The 20,554-nt window shown below is 37.6% G+C and overlaps 1 protein-coding gene, 1 long non-coding RNA gene and 1 other non-coding gene across 4 annotated transcripts in view; 2 read left to right on the forward strand and 1 right to left on the reverse strand.

Moving 5' to 3' along the window:
- Positions 1-253: 253 nt before the first annotated feature.
- Positions 254-1,836, forward strand: LOC113191485 (uncharacterized). Its single transcript, XR_003301887.2, has 3 exons — positions 254-732; positions 1,141-1,205; positions 1,487-1,836. It is a non-coding gene; the product is annotated as an uncharacterized LOC113191485 (long non-coding RNA).
- On the forward strand, positions 920-1,052 carry LOC113191519 (small nucleolar RNA SNORA13). The gene has a single exon (XR_003301894.1). It is a non-coding gene; the product is annotated as a small nucleolar RNA SNORA13 (small nucleolar RNA).
- Positions 1,837-2,136: 300 nt separating the features above from the next.
- The window catches only part of Epb41l4a (erythrocyte membrane protein band 4.1 like 4A), a 222,632-nt gene continuing 204,214 nt past the window's right edge, over positions 2,137-20,554 (reverse strand). The window contains exons 18-23 of one of the 2 annotated variants that reach the window (XM_026401242.2): positions 19,009-19,128; positions 10,618-10,665; positions 9,988-10,056; positions 7,884-7,994; positions 7,631-7,712; positions 2,137-3,770 (exon numbers count right to left, since the gene is read on the reverse strand). In XM_026401242.2, coding sequence (XP_026257027.2) covers positions 3,642-3,770; positions 7,631-7,712; positions 7,884-7,994; positions 9,988-10,056; positions 10,618-10,665; positions 19,009-19,128 — 559 coding nt within the window. In that variant the 3' untranslated portion in view covers positions 2,137-3,641. The remainder of the gene's footprint in view (positions 3,771-7,630; positions 7,713-7,883; positions 7,995-9,987; positions 10,057-10,617; positions 10,666-19,008; positions 19,129-20,554) is intronic. The other variant, XM_077800666.1, reaches the window with a different exon arrangement.

The raw sequence follows: 20,554 nt of genomic DNA on the forward strand, positions 1-20,554 counted from the left end.
TCCTTCCCTACCGAAAACACTGGTCACCCATCCTCAAACCGGACCTTTCCCTCCTCTCCTCTTTCCTTAGGAAACCAGTCCCACAGCCCCTCACTGAGCGCTTTTCCCTCCTGCCACACGGCGGCACACGAGAGTACGGCAGCCTATGGTACAGTCCGTTCTCCCCGCGCCTCTAGCACAGTGGACCCTTCCAGTCGTTGAAAAGCATTGTGGGAGGCCCATTCTGCCTTTTTCTTCCTATTCTTCTCGCGGTCTGTAGTGTGCTTGGGGTCCCGGCATGGCTATTGGCGGGCCACGCGGCTTCCCGCGCCCGAGCGCCGGGCTTCGGAGGAGCAAGGGCGACCGCCCTGAGCCTGATGAAGCGCCTGCGATGGCCGGGCCACGATTAAGGGTCCGGGACTCAAATACGCACGGCAGCGGCCTAACCTTATGGACCACATCCTCCGAGGATCCTCTTGAGGGCCTGAGGCCGACTTGGGCCTGTATTCCCTTCCCGGGAAATGGGACATTAACTAGATTTGCTTTTATTGATCGCCGATTGTACGCCAGGGAGCCTTGGGCGTAAGTTCAAATTCTTTTGCGTGACCCGGGAAGGCCCCACGATGTAAATGGCTTTGTGCCTGCCCGAGCCCACTGTGAAGTGGGTCAAGTGCCCTTTGAAATGCAGATCACTACACGTGTACTCTGGCGCGGAGGTTGGCCGAAACTGAATGAGTATCACCAACTTTGTAGGTAAGTTTTCTTGTAAGCAAATTGACCAGCTTACTCGGGATAAGAATTGTAACCCACCGTTTATAAAGTTTTGTTTCAATTTTCATTAACGGGTAGGATTAGTTGTATTCTTTTCAAGCAGTAATCACTTCATCTCAGCCAGTCAGCAGCCTCTGCCGTGGTAGAACCGAACTTTTTGTTTTCACGGAGCCTTTGTGTTGCCCGTTCACTTTTGTAAACTAGTGAATGTGGTGTCAAAAAAGGCACAAATAAATACTTTGCAGCCTTTTCCTGCCCTTAAATTTTATATTTTTGGTGTAGGAACTGCATAAGTGACAGTTTGCATTTACATTAATTTGTATATACATCTTTAAGTCGAACAGTGTTCAGTATGTTTCTTGTAACCTGTTTCAACTAATTTTTGTTCAGGTGAATAATGGATGCCTGAAGCGGACTACTGACCTCTGAACACTTGAGCACAAAGGTGACTTAAGGTAGGATGATATCAAAGTAGAAGTTGTGGAGATTTTATCTTTTTCTTGAGTAGGCAATATTGAAGAGAAAAAGTAAAAACATAGTATTCTACTTCTGGATATCATTAGATTTGTTTCTTTCTAGTAAATGTAAAAAAAACTTGACAGATCTCAAGCATAAAATCCAGAAATGATATGACTTTTAATACTGAGGATTTATTATTACTAAGTTCTTTATTAATATATTAAAATGTAATGTGTAAATATGTACTTTTCAAATTGAGTATTTTCTTTTATTTCAGGACATCCTTGGTATGGATTTTGGAAGTTTGGTCTTCAAAAGTTGCTTGATCATTTAAAAAATTTCCAGGAGTCTGAGGAGTATTGAAATAATTGGGTCTGTGGCTCAGCAGTAGCACATGTACCTGGCATGTTTGGGTTTGATTCTTAACACAGCATATAAGTAAATAAAATAAATTTCTATTGACAATTTTTTTAATATTAAAAAACAATAATCAGTGCTATCATGGCCACTGGTGGTCTTATGATAGCTTCTGGCAACGGCCGAAGAAAAATAAATACTTTTCTTCCCATGAACTCAAACTACTATGGTTTTCTTGAATTTAAGACACTGGGTAATGATTCTTCCTTTACTTAATAGGAAAGAGCAAATAGTGTGTTCAGGCATTCAGAATTTTATTTAAAAGTAATGTATTAGGATCTGGGAACACAATGATAAGCAAAACAGTTCCACCTGCTGGGACCCTTTATCTTCCTTTGTGAGATGAATACCACAGTGAGATTTGACCACATCTGGGAAACCTGAGAAAGCAAAGTTGACTAAAGGTAGATGCCGTTTTTCCAAGGTGAATATGGACAAATGACATGTGCAGAGACCTTAGATAATGTGGGTCTGCTTCATATGACAGTTTTGGCTGCTTTCCCTTCTCAGTACTCTCGTTTAAACGAGAGTTGAATGTTCAATGAGGCTTGTGAGATGGCTATTACAGGAGCTAGGCATGTTACAAAATGAGGTTAAAGAGGTAGTAAATAGACTAGATCATGTAAGGCTTGTGTTTTATTAAAGCAAGAAAAGAAAATCCAGTAAGATAACAGTGCAGAGCAAGTGGCCCAATTACATGCCACTACAGTTGTCCAGGCAAGAGATGACTGATTTGGACCACTGTATTAAAAAGGGCAAAATAAACAGGATTTGATAATATAGAGGTCCATAATGAGTTAGGCTTACACTGTGACAATGGCCCTAAGTCTAGGTTGTGGGCCAGTGCTTAGCTAGTTGAAGCCTTTGAAAAATCCAACTGGCCTCTTAGCAAAACACTGGAGGATAAGCTACAGGATTCTTGAGGCCATGGAAATAAATGAAACCTGAGTAGAGAAAGGTCCTCTAAATCTGAGGTTTGAAAAGAAAGGTAGAGTATAGGACTGTAAAGTGTGGTCAGAATGGTAGAAGCAAAAGAGGATTGCATTACATCAGAAGGAAGAGCATGTTTTAAGAATAAAAGTTTGGTGACAGAAGATTCATTGGAGTGGTGGGAGAAGCATCCATATTGTTTTAAATAGGCATTTGATGACTTGAGTGAGGGCACTGACTGAAGATGAAGATCATCTTCAAAGAATTTAGCCAAGAATAGAGAAGAAAAATTGTAGTTTGAGAGATTTGTGGTCACAAAAAAATTGAACTGTTAGGTTGTAGTCATGTTTAAACCCAGGTGGCAAAGATAAAGAAAAGAATATACAGAAAGCAGAGACAAGGATCCTGAGGAGAGATGGCATTCAAAGTACAGGTAGAAAGGGTGGAAGATGAGTATTTGTATTTTCCCCATAGGTTGAAAAGATCACTAAGGAAAGAGGCAAGTAAGGTGGAATGACAACTGAAATTCACACTTAAAACCTTTTTCTCATTTTTTTTTCCAGAAAAACACAACTAGGGCACTTATGAAATTAAAAGCAGCACTTAAAAACAAAGCTTTTTACAACATTTGTAAATAAACAGTGGAACTTAATGCCACAAAATACAATATTACAAAGAACTTTATATCAGTAAAAATTGCAGTTTGAAAGTGATGTCTTAGTCCTTGTGCACCCCAGCACAAGCTGAAAACCACCAAGAGCTGGGAATAATGTTTTCCTCCCACTTGGTATACTATTGCACAGCAAGCCAGCTGCAGGCCAGGATTCCAAGTTGAAGCATCTGGTGGTGGACCAGACATAAGATAGAGCTGGATAGTTTGTTACCCTGTTTCAGAAAGGAAAATTGGAGTTTTTACAAGACCATCCTTCCAGTTAAAAGGCCCTTCAGCATAGGTATGCTGTAGTTGACCCTTAAAAGGGTCTTGTGCTGAAGAAACACTTGCAAGGTTTGAATAAATTCACAGTTTCAAAGTACCAATGGCACACAACACCCCTCCCACTCCAATTCCTGGCCCTTCACCAGGATCATGTCTCTATCTTGAGGCGAGCAGCTTGAATAGTTTTTATTGTTTTTGCTGTGTGCTTTCCAGTTAGATTGCTTGTAGATGTCTGAGATTTGTCTTCAATCAGGCTGTCTTTAGACCCATTTCTTCTCTAAAAGAAAATTTGAAAAAATACGGTCAGAAGAAAATACAGCCAAATCAATTATTTTTAAAACCACATCAGGTTATTACTCAGGTTCATAATACCAAAAGCTGTTTGACAAATACTCCCTCAAATATTTAAAATGTGTGTAATCTTGTCAGTCTTGACAATTATGTACATGGTGAATTTTATTCATGAAATTTAGGCATAATTCACCCAAATAAGTCATTTTTTTATGAATAATTCCTAAACCAGACTCAATCTTCCCACTTTTCCAAGCAGGGCAGAGAGATGAAAATACAGCTTGAAGTAACTTAAAGTCTTCCATAATTATAAATTGTTTTCAGAAGTCACTGAATGAAACAATATGCACAGCACAATGACTTAAGGGACCCCTCACTTATCAGAGTTTGTGATGTGAGCGCTTGCTTCATCATAGAGAAAAAGGCTGGCTGAGTTACCAGAGCCTGGGCACTATACCCAAAACTTCTAGAATTGAATTTTGTACACAATCCACAACTGGATGAAGCCCTGAGAATGCCACTAACAGTACCTCAAACTACTTCCCTCAACCTTCCTGCCCTTACCAATGATCCAAATGGTCTATAGATCAGACTGGGAAGCATTTTTTTCTTCCACGAAAGTATATCACACATATGGGTGACACTATCCATATTCCTATTTTGAGTCATTTGGACTTAAAAAACAAATCATCCAGGGCTGGGTCTATAGTTCAGTGGTAGAGCTCTTGCCTCATACATGTGAGACATTGGGTTCAATCCTCAGCACCACATTAAAAATAAAGATATTGTGTCCATTTACAACTAAAAAAAAAAAAATACATTAAAAATCATCCTTTAGGAAGTAGTTATCTTTCATTTATTCCTATGACTGCCTTCATTTGTAAGAAGGACTGATAGAATAATTCTGCTAAGAATAACAATTATGAATCTAAAATAGAAGATTTCTAGATAGCTAGAGGCTGTAGTAGAATGCATGTAAGAGAAGAAAGGACTTCAGCAGAAGAACCACTAGTACAACAGCTAGGAAGTGATCTGAAATACTACCTTGTAAGTTTGTTTAGCATTGAATTGAGTCCCTACCTAATCCACTCCATTATTGCTTGTGCATTAAAAGACCAGGTGGGGTATAGACCAGGACACTGTCAGAACTCTGGCACTACAGAGGAGCTTAGGAAACACAACTTTCCTGTTTCTACTGGTCACTCCAGTCCCTTTCCTACATGGTAGCCAGATTAATGGCTTCCTTTTTGGCACTTAGAAAGGCATAAAATCCAAACTCTTTTCCCCTGAATTCTAAGGGTCCTCTGTTATTTACCCTCATTCATTATGCTCAGGCCACACTGGTCTTAGCTCCTCATATAACCAGGCTCTTTCCAGTTTCAGCATTTCTCCCATGCTCTTCCCCCTACTTGCCCCAGCCTTCCACCCACCCACATGGCTGGCTCCTCTCCTGCTAGATATCGACTTTAAATGGCACTATCTAAAGTGAGATTGACTCTATTGACTATTAGACCTTTCTCTCTCTCTCTCATTCATATATATATATATATATATATATATAAAATTTTAGTTGTAGTTGGACACAATACCTTTATTTTATTTATTTATTTTTACGTGGTGCTGAGGATCAAACCCAGGGTCTCACACTTGCAAGGCAAGCGCTCTACTGTTGAGCCACAACTCCAGCCCCTAGATCTTTATTTCTTTAGAATGCTTACTATTTAAATTATTTTGCCTGTTTACTTTTAAGTAGGCCAGGATAAGCAAACATTTTTTTGGTAAAGGGCCAGATTGTGGACTATATTCTTTTGCATATTATTTTTTTAACACTGTTATTACCTTCTGGGTTGTACAAAAACAGGCAGCAGACTAAATTTGGTCAATTGGCCATACTTTGATGATTGCTCAGACCAGTGCATGTCAAGCTTTAGAAATGCTCATTACCTAGTTGTTGAATTTTAAATCAAATGCATCCCAGAGTCAGGCTCACAATCAGAGCCAATGATCAGAAGATGCACCTGAGTAATTGTTTGCAACAAAGAGCTACCTTTTCAACATTTATTGTGTACAATTTGTGTTTCTTGAAATTCCTCATTGATGGTAATTAAGTTGAGGATCTATAGTAGTTAGAAAAGTAAAACTTCAGTAGAATAAAATTCCTGTTCTTGTTGAAACCAACTTAAATATAAGGCAAAAAAAAAAAAAAACCTCTGAAATCTATTAGTGCTTATTGATAATCATCATAATAATCCTAAGAGGTTTGAGCTTTCCAAAGGCAAAGCCCAAACTATCAGTTATGAGTGTAACTTTGAAAAAGTACTTTCAACTTGAAACAAATTATCTGTTTTGACAATTTATTAGCTCTCCCAGATTTAACTAATCAAACAGTAAGCAGATTAGAGCAGAAGCTGTGTTTACTGCTAAATCTCCATTCCAGACAAAGACTTTCATTCCTCCAGCTGCCAGGAGGGTTAACTACTTAAGGCTCAAAACTGAGCTGCTTCCCAGGAACTACCCTCTGCTGAAAAGAGCCTTGTCACTTAAGATTGTGTCTCTCCCAGAAGCACTCCTTATCAGATAACTGCCAAATGGTGAGTGTGTAGTATTACAAGGTAGGATAAAGGGCCATCTCTGGAGCTTCCCACAGAATCAACTACTGCCTTAATTGGGACTATATCACACAACTCTTTCCTCTCAAATCTCTTTTCTTTCACTCCCCAACAAGTGTTAATCCTAAGGATACTTTTCAATAAACTTCCTGCTGTAAATCTCCATCTCAGAATCTGTTACTAGGGAATCTAAGCAAAATTAGCACAGACTTATTTCATCCTTGTTTGAATTATTGATAAGAAAGAAACAGGGCAAGGACTGGGGACATAGGTCAGTTGGTAAAGCGCTTGCCTTGCATGCACAAGGCCCTGGGATTGGTCCCCAGCACCAAGAAAGAAAGAAACAGGGCAAATGAAAGGTAGAACATCATGGATACCACTGGGATCAGGCTTAACAGGTGGTCCGTGATGTATGCATTTTCACACATTTTTGATGAGGAGAGAGACAATATTTATAATTGGCTCTTCTAAGGAATCCACCATCCAAACAAGAATGAAAACCCCAGAATTGTAAAAATAGGCTGACACTGATCCTTCATAAACATTAACTTTGGTTTTGGAGTGATTGTTTACCCAACTATATATCCAAATATCTTATTCAGCCCACATTTTTCCCATTTTGCTAAAAAGTAGACCATGAGAGATGATCTCAAACACTATAGAAATACACTTGCTACAGTGTTTCCCTGATACATCTGTATACCTCCACTGATTGTTAATTTTCTTAAAACAACAAGGTGCTCTACTGTGTCCTTGAATTCCCTTTTAAACACATTTGTAAAACATTTCCAGCATGAAACTCATTCTCTCTAATAGGGAGGACAGACCTAAACTAGGACTAATTCTTCTGTTTGACAATTGAACATCTGTCACCCCACCTGTTAATCTATCACCTACTCTTTGTTTCTCTGGCTCAAAAAATACCTAAAAAGACTTTTTTTTTTTTAATTAGTGATGCTATTTTTTCTTTAATCTAATCAAATGATCTTTCAGTCTTCAAAATACTTGGCATGGTCACAAGGTTCAGAACATTTTAAACCTCATACTATCCTCTACCTCTTATTCCTAACTTAATCAGGCTGTGTCTTGGTCTTGAGCGCTGCCTCCTCATTCCTTCTCCTATTTGAATAGAATCTCAAAAAGGAAGTTAATGATTCATCTGAAGGAACTCCCCAAAGCACAAAATGCTTCTCAAAATGGCCATCAGTACAACACTTAGAACTTTATTATTACTAACCTGATGAACTGTAGAGCCACCAGAACCCTGAGCATCTGAAGAACGAGTCACTGGAAGTGGTGGTACAAGATCTGTTTTTGAACTGCAGAGATGAGTTTCAGAATTAATGAATGAATAGCACCTAGAATCAGAACTTAACTTGAAAGAGGGTGATGGTGTAGATATAGGACATTTCCATCACTGCAGAGAGCTTTACCAGACTCTGCTTTTCCAGAGCCACCAGGCAGGTGACATCCCCAGGCTACCTACTTACTTCATTTCTGAGAGAACAGATCGCTCTCCATCTGAACACTGGGACCTTCGATACTGGCGGTAGCTTCGTGGTGAATGAGAATGCCTGATGCGGACTGGGTCACCCTGAGTCCTGAACAAGAAATACACAAACAAACAAATAAAAATATATACACACACACCCATACACAAAAAACAAACAAATATGGCAAAAGTCAAAACAGGATAATTTGGAATTTTCCTTTAATTTTGAAACTAAAAAAATAAAGAAAAAAATTACCATCAGACAGATTATTCAAATAATTTGTCTCAGCCAGGCATGGTAGTACATGCCTATAATCCCAGTGACTCGGGAGGCTGAGGCAGGAGGATCATGAGTTCAAAGCCAGCCTTAGCAAAAACGAGGCACTAAGCAACTCAGTGAGGCCCTGTCTCTAAATAAAACCCAAAATAGGGCTGGAGATGTGTCTCAGTGGTGAGTGCCCCTAAATTTAATCCTTGGTGCAAAAAAATAAAATTTGTCTCTTCTGGACTCTAAAAGCATGAGTGACTTAAATTTCACCTGTTAACAATAGGAAAATGCTTCCTTGACCATACATGAATATGGAGCTCTTTTATTATGTACACATACCTTTGTATGAATTCAAAGGTATGTGTACATAATATATACAAATATATATATACATGTATATAAAGGCTGTGTATATATATGTGTGTGTATACATATGTGTATATATTTGCCACCAAACTTTCAATGAAATTACTCCTTACAGTTGAATGCTTTCCAGTAGTATGGAAGAAAAATCTACACTGCAGACAAATGGAACTACTATCAGAAAAAGTTGATCATTATCATAATTACTAACTTGACTGTCATTAAGAGTTTGATTTCCAGCCAGGCATGTTGGCACACACCTGTAATCCTAATGACTTGGGAAGCTGAAGCAGGAGGATTGCGAGTTTGAGGCCAGCCTCAGTAACTTAGTGAGGCCCTAAGCAGCTTAGCATGACCCTGTCTTGAAATAAAAAATAAATAAGGACTGGGGATGTAGCCCAGGTGTAAAGTGCCCCTGGAATCAATCCCTAGTACCAAAAATTAAATAAATAAAAAAGAATTTAATCTTCACTTGAAAGTTGTTAATATTAAATGTGGTTGACCACAAAAACATGATGTCAGGTGGTAGATATGTTAATTAGCTTGATTTAATGATTTTACAATGTAGACATTAAAATATCACATCATATACCATAAGTATCTATAATTTTTGTCAATTATATCTTAATTCAATTATATCTAAAATTCAATCTTTGGCATAAAAACAAGTTAGGGTAGGCTGGAGGCCACCAATCAGCAATTCTTCTAAGTGGGAAAGAAGCCTGTGTTGCAGAAGAGAAATAAAGCAAGGAAGAAGGCTCCCACTTTCTCTGAACCAATTATAGCAAGGCAGGAAACACAGTAAAAGGTATGCTGTAGCCACACCGATGAGCAACCAGGGGTACCTATCAGGCTTTCATGAAGACTATCCAGCTGAATGTGCTAGCTCTATGACAGGGACCATCTTGGTCTTACATGACAGTTTTGTGGTAAACATAATTCTCTTGATGGTAAAATAGTGGATAAATGCAAACTATGTTACCAATAAATAAATACTTCAGAAATATATATATTGGGGCAGGTACTGGAGATGGAACCCAGGGGTGCTGAATCACTGAGCCATATCCCCAGTACTTTTTAATATTTTATTAAAGACAGGGTCTCACTGAATTGCTTTGTGCGTCGCTAATCTGCTGAGGGACTGGCTTTGAACTCACAATCCTCCTGCCTTAGCCTCCCAAGTTGCTGGGATTACAGGCATGCACCACTGTGCCCAGCAAGAATTTATTCTAAAACAGACATTAATCATCAAAAGCCCCTTGCACTTACCACATACAAAAGGGGCTTCTAACAGGATATTGACTAGAGTGCAGAAGTAAGATACACCTTTTTCTACCTCTCTTCCTATATTCACTTTTAACTTTAGTTAAAATATACAGACAAATTAAAGCACTCTATGGAACACAAATAAAGGGTAAGAATGAATAGAAGCACAAATAAAACTTTTATGAAAAGATTTTCAAAGACATACTCTATTTTAGTGTATGGGATCTCTTTCAATTGCTCTTCTGACATTCCAGAGGGATCCACGAGTTCCTTTCTAGAGGGAAATAAGCAAGAAAATAAATGTGGCCATGCTCATATACACACTATTCTCTTTCACAATCAGCAAATGAGTTTTCCCTTTCAAATTTTGTCACAAAATGCAGTGTTAATAAGACTGATATAAGCTGGGAGCAAAGATGAAAATGTGAGAATGTGCCCAAGGTAATACGGGAGGAAACCTCTTCTGGAGCTCTTTTGCCTTCTTTCAGTTTTACCACATCCACACTTTTCAACTGTCTCTCACTTCCTATGACAATTCTGCTTCCCTCCCCTGTGGTAGGGATCTATTTATTTCTGGATTTTTTCCCCTTGGTATTCATTTGTAAACTATTGGCCTGAGTCCATTTACAGGTAAGCTAAGTGACCCCAGGAGAGGAGGTGATAGGGCTGCCTGTACCATATCATGCTGATAAGACTAGTTGCCAGGCCTCAGATGGAGGCTGCCTCTTTGTTACAACAGTCTTTCTTGTAACTATATTCAAACTACATGGATTAAAACAACAACAACAACAAACTTCCCGGGTTTTAAAAACAATGAGGAAAACTCAATACTCACTGTATATGCTTCCATAATTCCTCTTTTGCTTGAATATCAGGGCTTCTCCTATAAATGAAGAAAACAATGCTCACCTCTGAAAATATGCTTCATCTGCAATCTAATAGCTAACTTTAATAGTTTTCAGACTGTGAAGGTCTTATTTGCCAGCTGAGACCAAACAAAGACTGAGCAAGGAGGGCTACAGCAATGGTCAGTACAAAAACACCAGTTAATTCATCTCATGGTGCCACTGAAGGGGGAAAAAAATCACATAAAAACCACCCATAACCAGAGTTTAATTTACTTGATGAGGTTAGAACTGCAGGGCTAAATCCACGTATCCTCCAGTGGTGACTGTACAATCAATAATGATTCAGGGACTTTGGTTTCTGATCATGCTAGCTATTGCTAAGTAAAGGCAAAAGAAAAACTCATCCAACTACTATTACTAGGTGAGAGTCCCAACATGATCTGTGATTACTTAATACAAGCCAATAACCACAAGGGAAAAGCAACTGGTGGGACATCCCAGATGGCAGACTATATACAGATAATCCATCTTTCATGTGACATCTGGTATAACATTTCTGCACCAACCAAAACCTAGGTCCACAAAAGCTAAAGCTATCTGTTGGCTTCCAATCATGTGGCCTCACTGAGTTGCTGAGGCTGGGTTTGAACCTGAGATCCTCCTGCCTCAACCTCCTGAGCCACTGGGATTGCGGTGTGTGCTACTGCACCCGGCCATGTGGCCATTCTTTATATGTTCTTTTCTATCCTTAACTGTCAATCCACAAATCCCTTCCTCAAGAACTACTTAAGTAGAAATTATACCATAGTCTTTAATGTCACAGAATGAGAAATCTAAAATCAATGTCCATGTGTTCCTGTTCTTCCTAGTTTGAACTATTAACTCCTACTGTAGCTGTGAATACTAAAAATCTATTATCACCCAAATTCTTGTCACAGAATGATTTTTTTCCTATTGAGAAAATGATAAACTTTCATCAGTCCCCTCATCAGAACAAGAGGTCTAGTTAATAGGTCCATAGAAAGTTCCCAAACGTTAACAATTGAAAGGACAAGAGTTAAGCAAAGCCACTGATGTACTCTGATCTGTGGAATTTTATGTTGATCATCTGTATCAGCATTTCGGGGGCTCTACTATTGTTTCAACATATGATATCATCAATACTTTCAACAATAAGGGTATGACTGAGGAGTTCCTGCAGAACTTTCTGAGCCTACAGAATATGATAAGCTATTTTCTAGTCGCTGAATTAAAGAAGTAGTTTTGTCTTTGGGGGAGAACAACGTGTCAATGAAGACCTAGGAATCAATTCAAAAGGAGTCAAAACAAAAAGGAGTTAAGGGAATGGGATGAAGACTTAGTCTCAGAACAAGAACGGTATTATTAAATGTAGATTTTGCTTGTTATAAGAATAAAATTGTATACGTAAAACACACACACACACACACACACACACACACACACACACACACACACTTCTAAAAACTACTTCTTTGGAAGAATCTCCTGAATGGAATCTGCCTTCCTACATTAGGTTGGTTTGATTCACCAGGTTCTAAGCTAAACCAGTAAATGCCAATCTCTGAGAAGGTGGTAAAAAGGCACCAAGTTATTTTTCCATTCAGTTCTAACTATACCAGCATCTGATTCTCATAGAAAGTTACTCAAGAGTCTGGAGTATTGCATAATATTTAGGATAAGAAGCTGATTTTGCTGATAATCATTCATATTTCAGAAAGGTACAATAGTGAGGACAGTATTAGCTATCTGCACATTATAGGAGGGTTCCTTCCCCTCTGCATTATTGACATTTTGGGTAAGAATTCTTTGTTGTAAGGGTCTGGGCACTCAAAGATGATTAGTGGCACCTATGGCCTCTACCCACTAGATGCTAATAACACCTCCCCAGTGTGACAACCAAAAATGACTCTAGACATTGTCCTGTGAGGAGCAATGCTTCCCCCAACTAAAAACCACTAGTCAAGGGTATGACCTAAGAAGTGGCTAAGATTAGGTAGTGAAACTGAGAGACAAAGTTATTTATAAAGATCCATTAGGTGACTACTGAAATAGTACTGCAGAGAATGATAGGCAGGAACGAAATGTTACAAGAATAAGGAAAGTGCCAGGGCATAGTTGATGACAACAATAAGGAGGAGTGGCAAGTGGTATAATTTGATGGCATAAGATTAAAGCTGAATGCTGTTAAGAAGATTGGAGGGAAAATGAGAAAAATAATGGGCAAGGAGGTCATACACCCCAGGACCACCCTATCAGGCCCAGTGATGAGAAATCCTAAGTATGAATAATATATAAAATCCTGGTAACAGTGGATATTTCTGAGTATTGGGATTACAGCGGTGTCTTATTTTTCTTTTCTTTTTTTTGATACAGAGTCTCATGCTATTGCCCTGTCTGGTCTCAAAACTCCCAGGCTCATATGACCCTGCTGCCTCAGCTTCTTAAGTGCAGGGATTGTAGATATGTCACCATACCCAACTAATTTTCTTATTTATTATTTCCTGTCTTTTCTGATATTTTAAGTCAAGATAATTTCTTATATTAATTATCAGGAAAAAAGGTAGTTTCTAAGTATTTTTTTAAAAACTATTACTATTGTAATTCCTTAGGAAATGCCTTTCATTCCTATCTCAGAAGACTTAGCAGAAATGTTATCTTAACCTGAATGAGATCATCAGTCCTTCTAGCCATAAATATTGTTCCTAAAAGATTCAGGAATTTAGTCTTTAAGTCCTAGAGCACCATAAGATCATATTTTTAACTAAACTGAGCACTGAAATATCCAGTATTTTCAAACAACTAAAGACAAAAAGAAAGGTTCAAAGCTTTAAAAGAAAATAATAATAATTTTCTGGCTGTTAGAGCTCCTATGATTGAAAAAAAATATGAACATCAGCTACATGTTAATGAAGAAGATATTATTTTATGCTTACATCTGCACTCATTTAATCAATAATTTAGGATGAATTCATGTTCTGTCTGCAACTCATCATTTTGTGGATTTAGAAAGCTGTGAAATATTAGCAGTCGTTTTTCATAAATTAAAAGACTTTTCATTATGCAGACGTTTTACTTAAATTCTCCAAAGAAGGCCCTCAGGAAATAGACTACTGAGTTGTCCAAAGATAAGACATATATAAAAAATAAACATTCAGTCCAATATTTTCCAAAAGCATCCTTCATCTACACCTCATACAAATATTCCACTTCAAATTAATCAGAGAAATTAGTTTGACTGAAACCTTATTTACAAATCAATTCCCTTCTCTCAAAAGCCCAAAACAAGAACATTTTATAAATTTATAAAGGATTTAAACTCCATTATTACATATAGTCTTTTCATATAACCTCCAAATTCTCCAGTTATCCAAGAAACATTATACAATAGTACATACTATATATTATTACATGATAGTATATACTATACTACATTTGTATGCCATATTGTATTTTAAAATAGTACATATAGCAACATTTGACTTGTATTACTTTTGTGATCTTTACACTGATCATAGCTCAAATAGGAAATTTAAAATTGAAAATAGTTAGATTCACAAAATTATCTTTAGTTACAGAATTCAAAGTATTTGACAAATTTCTTGGTAATTTTTCATCTTATTTCTGCGTGGTCAGAATAACCAAGTTAGGAGATAGCTTACTCTTCTCCCTCAATTCCTCTCCAAATTAAAGAAATATTGGGAAGCCTTGGAGCCTAGCAACCTAGCTTTTAAAGACTGCTCAGGAATCCCTTCCAGAAACTTCACATTAAATCTTGAACAACTATACCAAACTTCTGTTTTGTTTTTAACTGAGAACACTGGTTCGCCCTGACAAACCCATCTTCCACATTATCAATTACTTTTCAAGGACAACAGTAAGACAGTATCACCACCAGAGGGAGCCCGTGCCTACTTGTGCACACAAGTCGAACCTTTCAAAACTATTGTTTGAGCTTCAGTGCTTTTCCCCATATCGCAATGAGTAAAAGCTTGCTCAGGTTGAATGTGCTTTCACTGAGACCGACTTGTTTCTAATGATAGTAAACATGAATGTCATAGCAATGTAGCTAGAAAATATATTAAGTGGCACTGTACTTAATGATTTACCAGACAAGATCCTTATATTTCAGTTCAATGCTTTTAACGCAAATAAAAGACAGCCCAGTTTGTCCTATATAAAGTAATTTGTCATCTTGCAGAGAGTTTCCATTTGACTGCCTGTTTAGCAACTCAAACCTAACAAAACAGAAAGTTTGGCTTTCATATCCTCAGCCCATTCCTTGGTTTCTCAGTAAAACGGCATGGTCACCCACTCAGTTGATCAGCTCAAAAACTAAACAACATCCATAATTCCTCTCATACTACAAATATGCGAGCTCTACTTTCAAAATCCACTGGTCTCTATTTCCATCACCATCATCTTTTCTGGGCTATGATCATTTCTCACCTGGATGACTGCAAACTCTAATTGGCCTTTTTGCTTGTTTACTCTTTGTCAATCTGCTTTTACCGGATCAGAGCAACTTCTGAGTGAAACATTTTTTTTCTATCTTATCTGTACTTTGGCCATATAAGTTATCAAGTTAATTAATCAAGCTCAGCCATACAATCATCTCAAATATTTGCTAGATCTTTTTATAGTTTGCTTATAAATTTCAGAAAGATACACACCTAACTCTTAATGGGTCTGTTTCATACAGCTGCACTGTTCTGAGAAAATCCTCTATATGATCTGATAATTTGATCATAGAGGTAAAATTTCAATGAAATTTCAATTTCAGTGTGCAACTCAGGAAGCAACAGTCTCAGTCTCACACTGCTGAGGTGGCAGAGATCAGAGACTGAAGCTGTTGACCAGGCTGAAACTCAAGTGCAGGATGAAAGAAAAAAAAAAGGCAGCTCTAGAGACTAGAAGTTTGTATGAGGATTTTTCTTAAAACATTGATGGGGTCTGGTCACGAAACACAGTCTCCACATACGCTAGTGAGACCCCAAGAGACCTAACATAGCACAGCTGATGAAAGGCTAAGTGCAAACAGAAGCACCAGGCAGGGTGAAGTCCTGCTGTCACAGTGCAGAACCCATGCTGAGGACTGTGTGCATTCAACTAAGACCCTAGAAAGGCCAGGCTGTGGGAGCAGAGACCAAACCTAAAGTAGAGAACAAACATCTCAGGCTGATGACAAAAGCCCCATTTTATGACGTATTAAACAAGTTTGATAATATCAAGAGAATGGGACAGAAATTGAACTGCCTGACAACAAAATTTGACCCTGTTTAAAAGAAGACTACATAATCCAGACCTCCTACAATGTGCCTTCTAAAATTTCCAGCATATAATAAAAAATTACTAGACATGAGTCAGGGAATTATAACCATACTCTAGGAAAAGAAACAAACAAACAAGAGCAGTCAATAGAGACACAGACTTTGAGAAGGACTATATGTGGTTATGTGAACTCTTTTAAGAACGCAAATTATAGAGACCTAATAACAAGTAGAAAATACGAATGGCACCACATGTGTTAAAGAACTTGAGTCTGCAATTCAAAACTTCCCACAAAGAAATCCCGGGCAGAGAGAATTCCACTGGTAAATTGTATCAAGTATTTAAAATGTAAATAATGCTGATTTCAATTTGTTTACTTTCAGAAAACAAAGAAGGAAGACTTCCCAAGCCATTTTGCATATCCACTATAACTCTGCTACCAAAAACTCAAAGGTATTACAAAAAAAATTATGTGCCAATATTTCTCAAAAACATAGAGAAATCTTAACAAAATAATATCCAATGGAATCTAGCAATGTACTAAAAGGATACTATATCATGACTACAAGGGACTGAACCTTGGAATATGTCATTCAAAACTGAATCAATACAATTCCTACACTAAAAAAAAAATAAAGAAGAAAAACCCATATAACAATCATCTCAAGAGATGCAGAAAAAGCACATAACACACTTCAAAAATCATTCACAATGAAAACTCTTCAATAACTCTTAGCACCTAGGGACAGAAGGGATCTTCCTCAGTCTCAGAGCTAGCATCACACTTAATGTGATGTGTCTAATGCCTCCCCCTAGAAAGAACAAGCCAACAATATCTAGTTTCTTCCCACTCCTGCTCAGCATGGGATTCAACACTGTACTGGAGGAGCTAGCCAGCACAATAAGGGAAGAAATTGAAAAAGAAGGCAAGAGGATTAGAAATAAAGGAAAACTGCCTGAATTTATAAACAATATGATTGTGTCTATAGAAATTTCCAAGAAATTGCCCCAAAAGGGGCAAGCTTCCAGAATTAATAAGAGAATTTTAAAAAGCTCTAGGAGAGCAAGATACTATATGTATTTTTTTTTACAATCATGTTTTTCAATAGACTGGCAAATAATTAAGACAACTTTTAAGAATATACAAGTCAATATCATTAAAATATTAAATATTTATGATTAATCTTAACAAAAATACTATAAATATAGCAACGATTAAAATTGTAAAATGTTACTGAAAGAAGTTAAAGACAGATAAATGGGTAGGGAAGATATTAATTTTGTCAAAATTGATCTACAAATATAATCCTAATTTAAAGCCTACAGTCTTTTTTGGGTGAGTAGTAAAAACTGAAAAGCTGACTCAAAAATTTACATAAAAAGCAAAGGTAAAACAATCTTGGGAAAAAGAAAAAGAACAAAGTTGGAGAATTTACACTGTTTATTCAAGTTTTAGTATAAAATTATAGTAACCAAGACAGGATGGTCATTTAGCAACAAATAAATAGATCAATGAAGTAAAATTGACCTACATATAGTAATTTATTTTAGACACAAGCTCTAAGGCATTTCAATGACAATAGTCTTTGCTACAAATGGTACTGAAATAACTGGATGTATGTCTCAATCTCTACTTAATACATATGCAACAATTAATCCTGGATGGACCACAGACCTAAATATAAAAACAAAATCCATGAAGCAAAAAGAAAAACATATGAAAGATTCTTTGTAATATTGGGGTAGGCAAAAAATTAACTATAAACAACATAACAAATTTAAAATGTCTGGTCATCAAAAAGAATGTTCAGACCATAAGACAAATGACAGGCTGGGAAAAAGTATTCACCATACACATACCTGAAAAAGGACTTATATCTAGAATATATAAAGAACCCTAGAAATAAATAATGGTTTTTAAAAATGACAAAGGAACTTCTGACTTCTGCTTTAAGAACGACAGTTTAATTAGGTTTCCAAACAAAAACATAAAGCAATGAATAAATATATAATGTGTATACTGCTCAGTGACAACTAAACCTAAAAGGTTTTCTGTTACAAAAGAACAGAATCTTTGATTGTGATGTACTACCAACTTAAAAACAAAAAACAAAAAACACTCTGGGTTAAGTTTTAATCAAAACATCAGCATCTAAGACTAGTCACTCAGACTAGAAGTGTCCCTTCATGTCCTCTCGTGGCCTGCTAACCTGACCTAGAGCTCACAGCTGTCCTCAGGCACACTCTGACCTGTCTCCCTCAAAGCTCCCACATACCTACCCAGATTTTTTTTTTTTCTGTATCAACTTCTCAACATCTTTCCACTGCCTTACCTCAGACATTAATCCTTCCTCCCACGTGTAGATGACACCATACAAACCATCCAAGACCGAAGGGATCTATAGGTAGCCCCAGCTCACTTGAAAAAGATATGCTTTGGGAAATGGGCGGTCTAAATCTTGATGCATAGATACACACACACACACACACACACACACACACACATACACACACTGCACACAAACACACATAAACTTTATCAGCTTGAAGAAAATTAATTTGAGGGACTGACAATCTCACCACTAAGGGGTAATTGTGCTCACACATGGCATTGCCTAGCAACAGGAGTGCACAAACCCCAACACAGGAGTGTAATGAATCGCTGACTACTGCTCACAAATGGTAATTTGATGGGAAGACATTCACATCTGGTTCGGTCTGGAGCAAGACTTCAGACAATTCTGCAGACTCAAATTGAGAGAAGCAGCAGGTACTTCACCAAGGCCAGGCTTCAGAACAAAGGAGACTATTTCTATTTATCCAGCTGGATATATGCATTTGTTTAAAAACAGCACAAACAAAACAGAAATATAGTTTTGATAGCCTTGAGTTTCTATGACATTTTGTTTTGGCTGTGTTCCATCTTCTATAGCTTCAAATAGATTTAATGAAAGTCACAAATAAAGGTAAATTTGACAAATAAGCACAGGGAATTGTGGCTGGGCTACACCACATTAAAAGCCTCGGGCATCTGCCTGCTACTTGAAGCTCAGTGTTTTTGAATCAAGGTATAAAAAGAGCCAACATACGAGCGAGATCTGTGTCTGGATCGCCTGTTGTTGGGGTCTGCTTGGTTTTTTTCCTTTTGTCTCCTTAACACGGCTTCCCACTGAGGCGCTGAATCAACCATATCGTTCTCCTGCCTTATTCTGAAAAGAAAAATCATTCATCTAAAGTTAACACCCATACATGGTGCCTTGTTTCTCCGTTCATCCTAAACTTGCTTTTCACTTAAACAACAGAAATTTTATTATAACCACTGAAAGCTAAGAAAGTATTAACAGGATTAACATATTCTAAAGTAGATAAGTGTGTGTGTGTACATATGTACAAATATATACACAGAGACATAAATAAATATATAAATATGTTAATTTTTTCCAGGCTTCTTTGACTTTAAATTTTCTAAGAAAAGATGTATCAAATAAAAACTCATTCAAAACACATTTAAATTCTGACTAAACAAAGAATGGTGTAGCATAGAGTGCCAATGTGAAACACAATCTTTTTTTTTTTTTTTTTTGATACCAGGAATTGAACCTTAGAAAAGCTTAACCACTGAACCACATCCCTAGCCTTTTTTATTTTTATAATTTTGAGACAGGGTCTCACTCAGTTGTTGAGGCCTCACTAAGTTGCTGAGACTGGCCTTGAACTTGCAATCCTCCTACCCCAGCCTCTGCTGTTGCTGGGATTACAGGCACAAAATCATTTTTCAAATATGCTACTTAAATAGCAATGAATAATCTTATCTTGCAATGCTTTTAAAAATTCACGTTAATCATCCATGTTATCGAGGACAATAGGTGGAAGGTATAATGCCCTTTTTAAGATAGCAAACTAGAAGTGTGAAGTCAAACATGCTGGCTGGCATAAGGCACCAGCGGCTGCACATGTGTGCATACACTACTCTGATGCAGCTGCTCTCTTGTGGAATAGGCAATGAAGGGTGTACACCTGATGTGGCCAGGGACCAGGCAGGGAAAGAAAAATAGGGAAGGGTTCTGTGGGGCACAGGCCGTCGCCATGTGAGATCACAGAATAGTGTTAGCAAATCCTCTACTTTTAAAAAAGATAATCCACAAAACTGAATTTCTATGGTGAACATTTCCAATGTTCACATATTGACAAACAAGTCTGAATTTCAAGGCATTGTCTGACTCTAACCCTATCCATGGGCCACACTCAGTCTGCAGCCGCTTTTGGATATCAATATATCAAGTCTTAGTAATAATGAGGTGGGGTATTGGAGGAGGGAGAAGAAAGAAACAAGTACTTAATTGAAGTAAGTGCTTCATTAACGTGTGGATGCTGTCTGGAATGCATGGCAATGATGCTGTGAAGCTGTGACTATTCCCAGCAAATATCAAACACCTGTTATGTGAGCATTTAACTTTTAATTTATGTAAGCTCAGCAGGAAGCTGCCCTGAGTGAGCACCTCCCCATTGTGGAGAACAGCTGGGAACTGTCAGGATCCCAACCTGGTACTGAAACTGCAAGAGCACAACTGCAGGAGACCAAGCAGGAAGCGCAGGCAAGTTTGAGTCCTTTCTGTCTGAACAGATGGCTCTTGG

The sequence above is a fragment of the Urocitellus parryii genome, chromosome 1, assembly GCF_045843805.1.
Source record: "Urocitellus parryii isolate mUroPar1 chromosome 1, mUroPar1.hap1, whole genome shotgun sequence".
Lineage (NCBI taxonomy): Eukaryota > Metazoa > Chordata > Mammalia > Rodentia > Sciuridae > Urocitellus > Urocitellus parryii.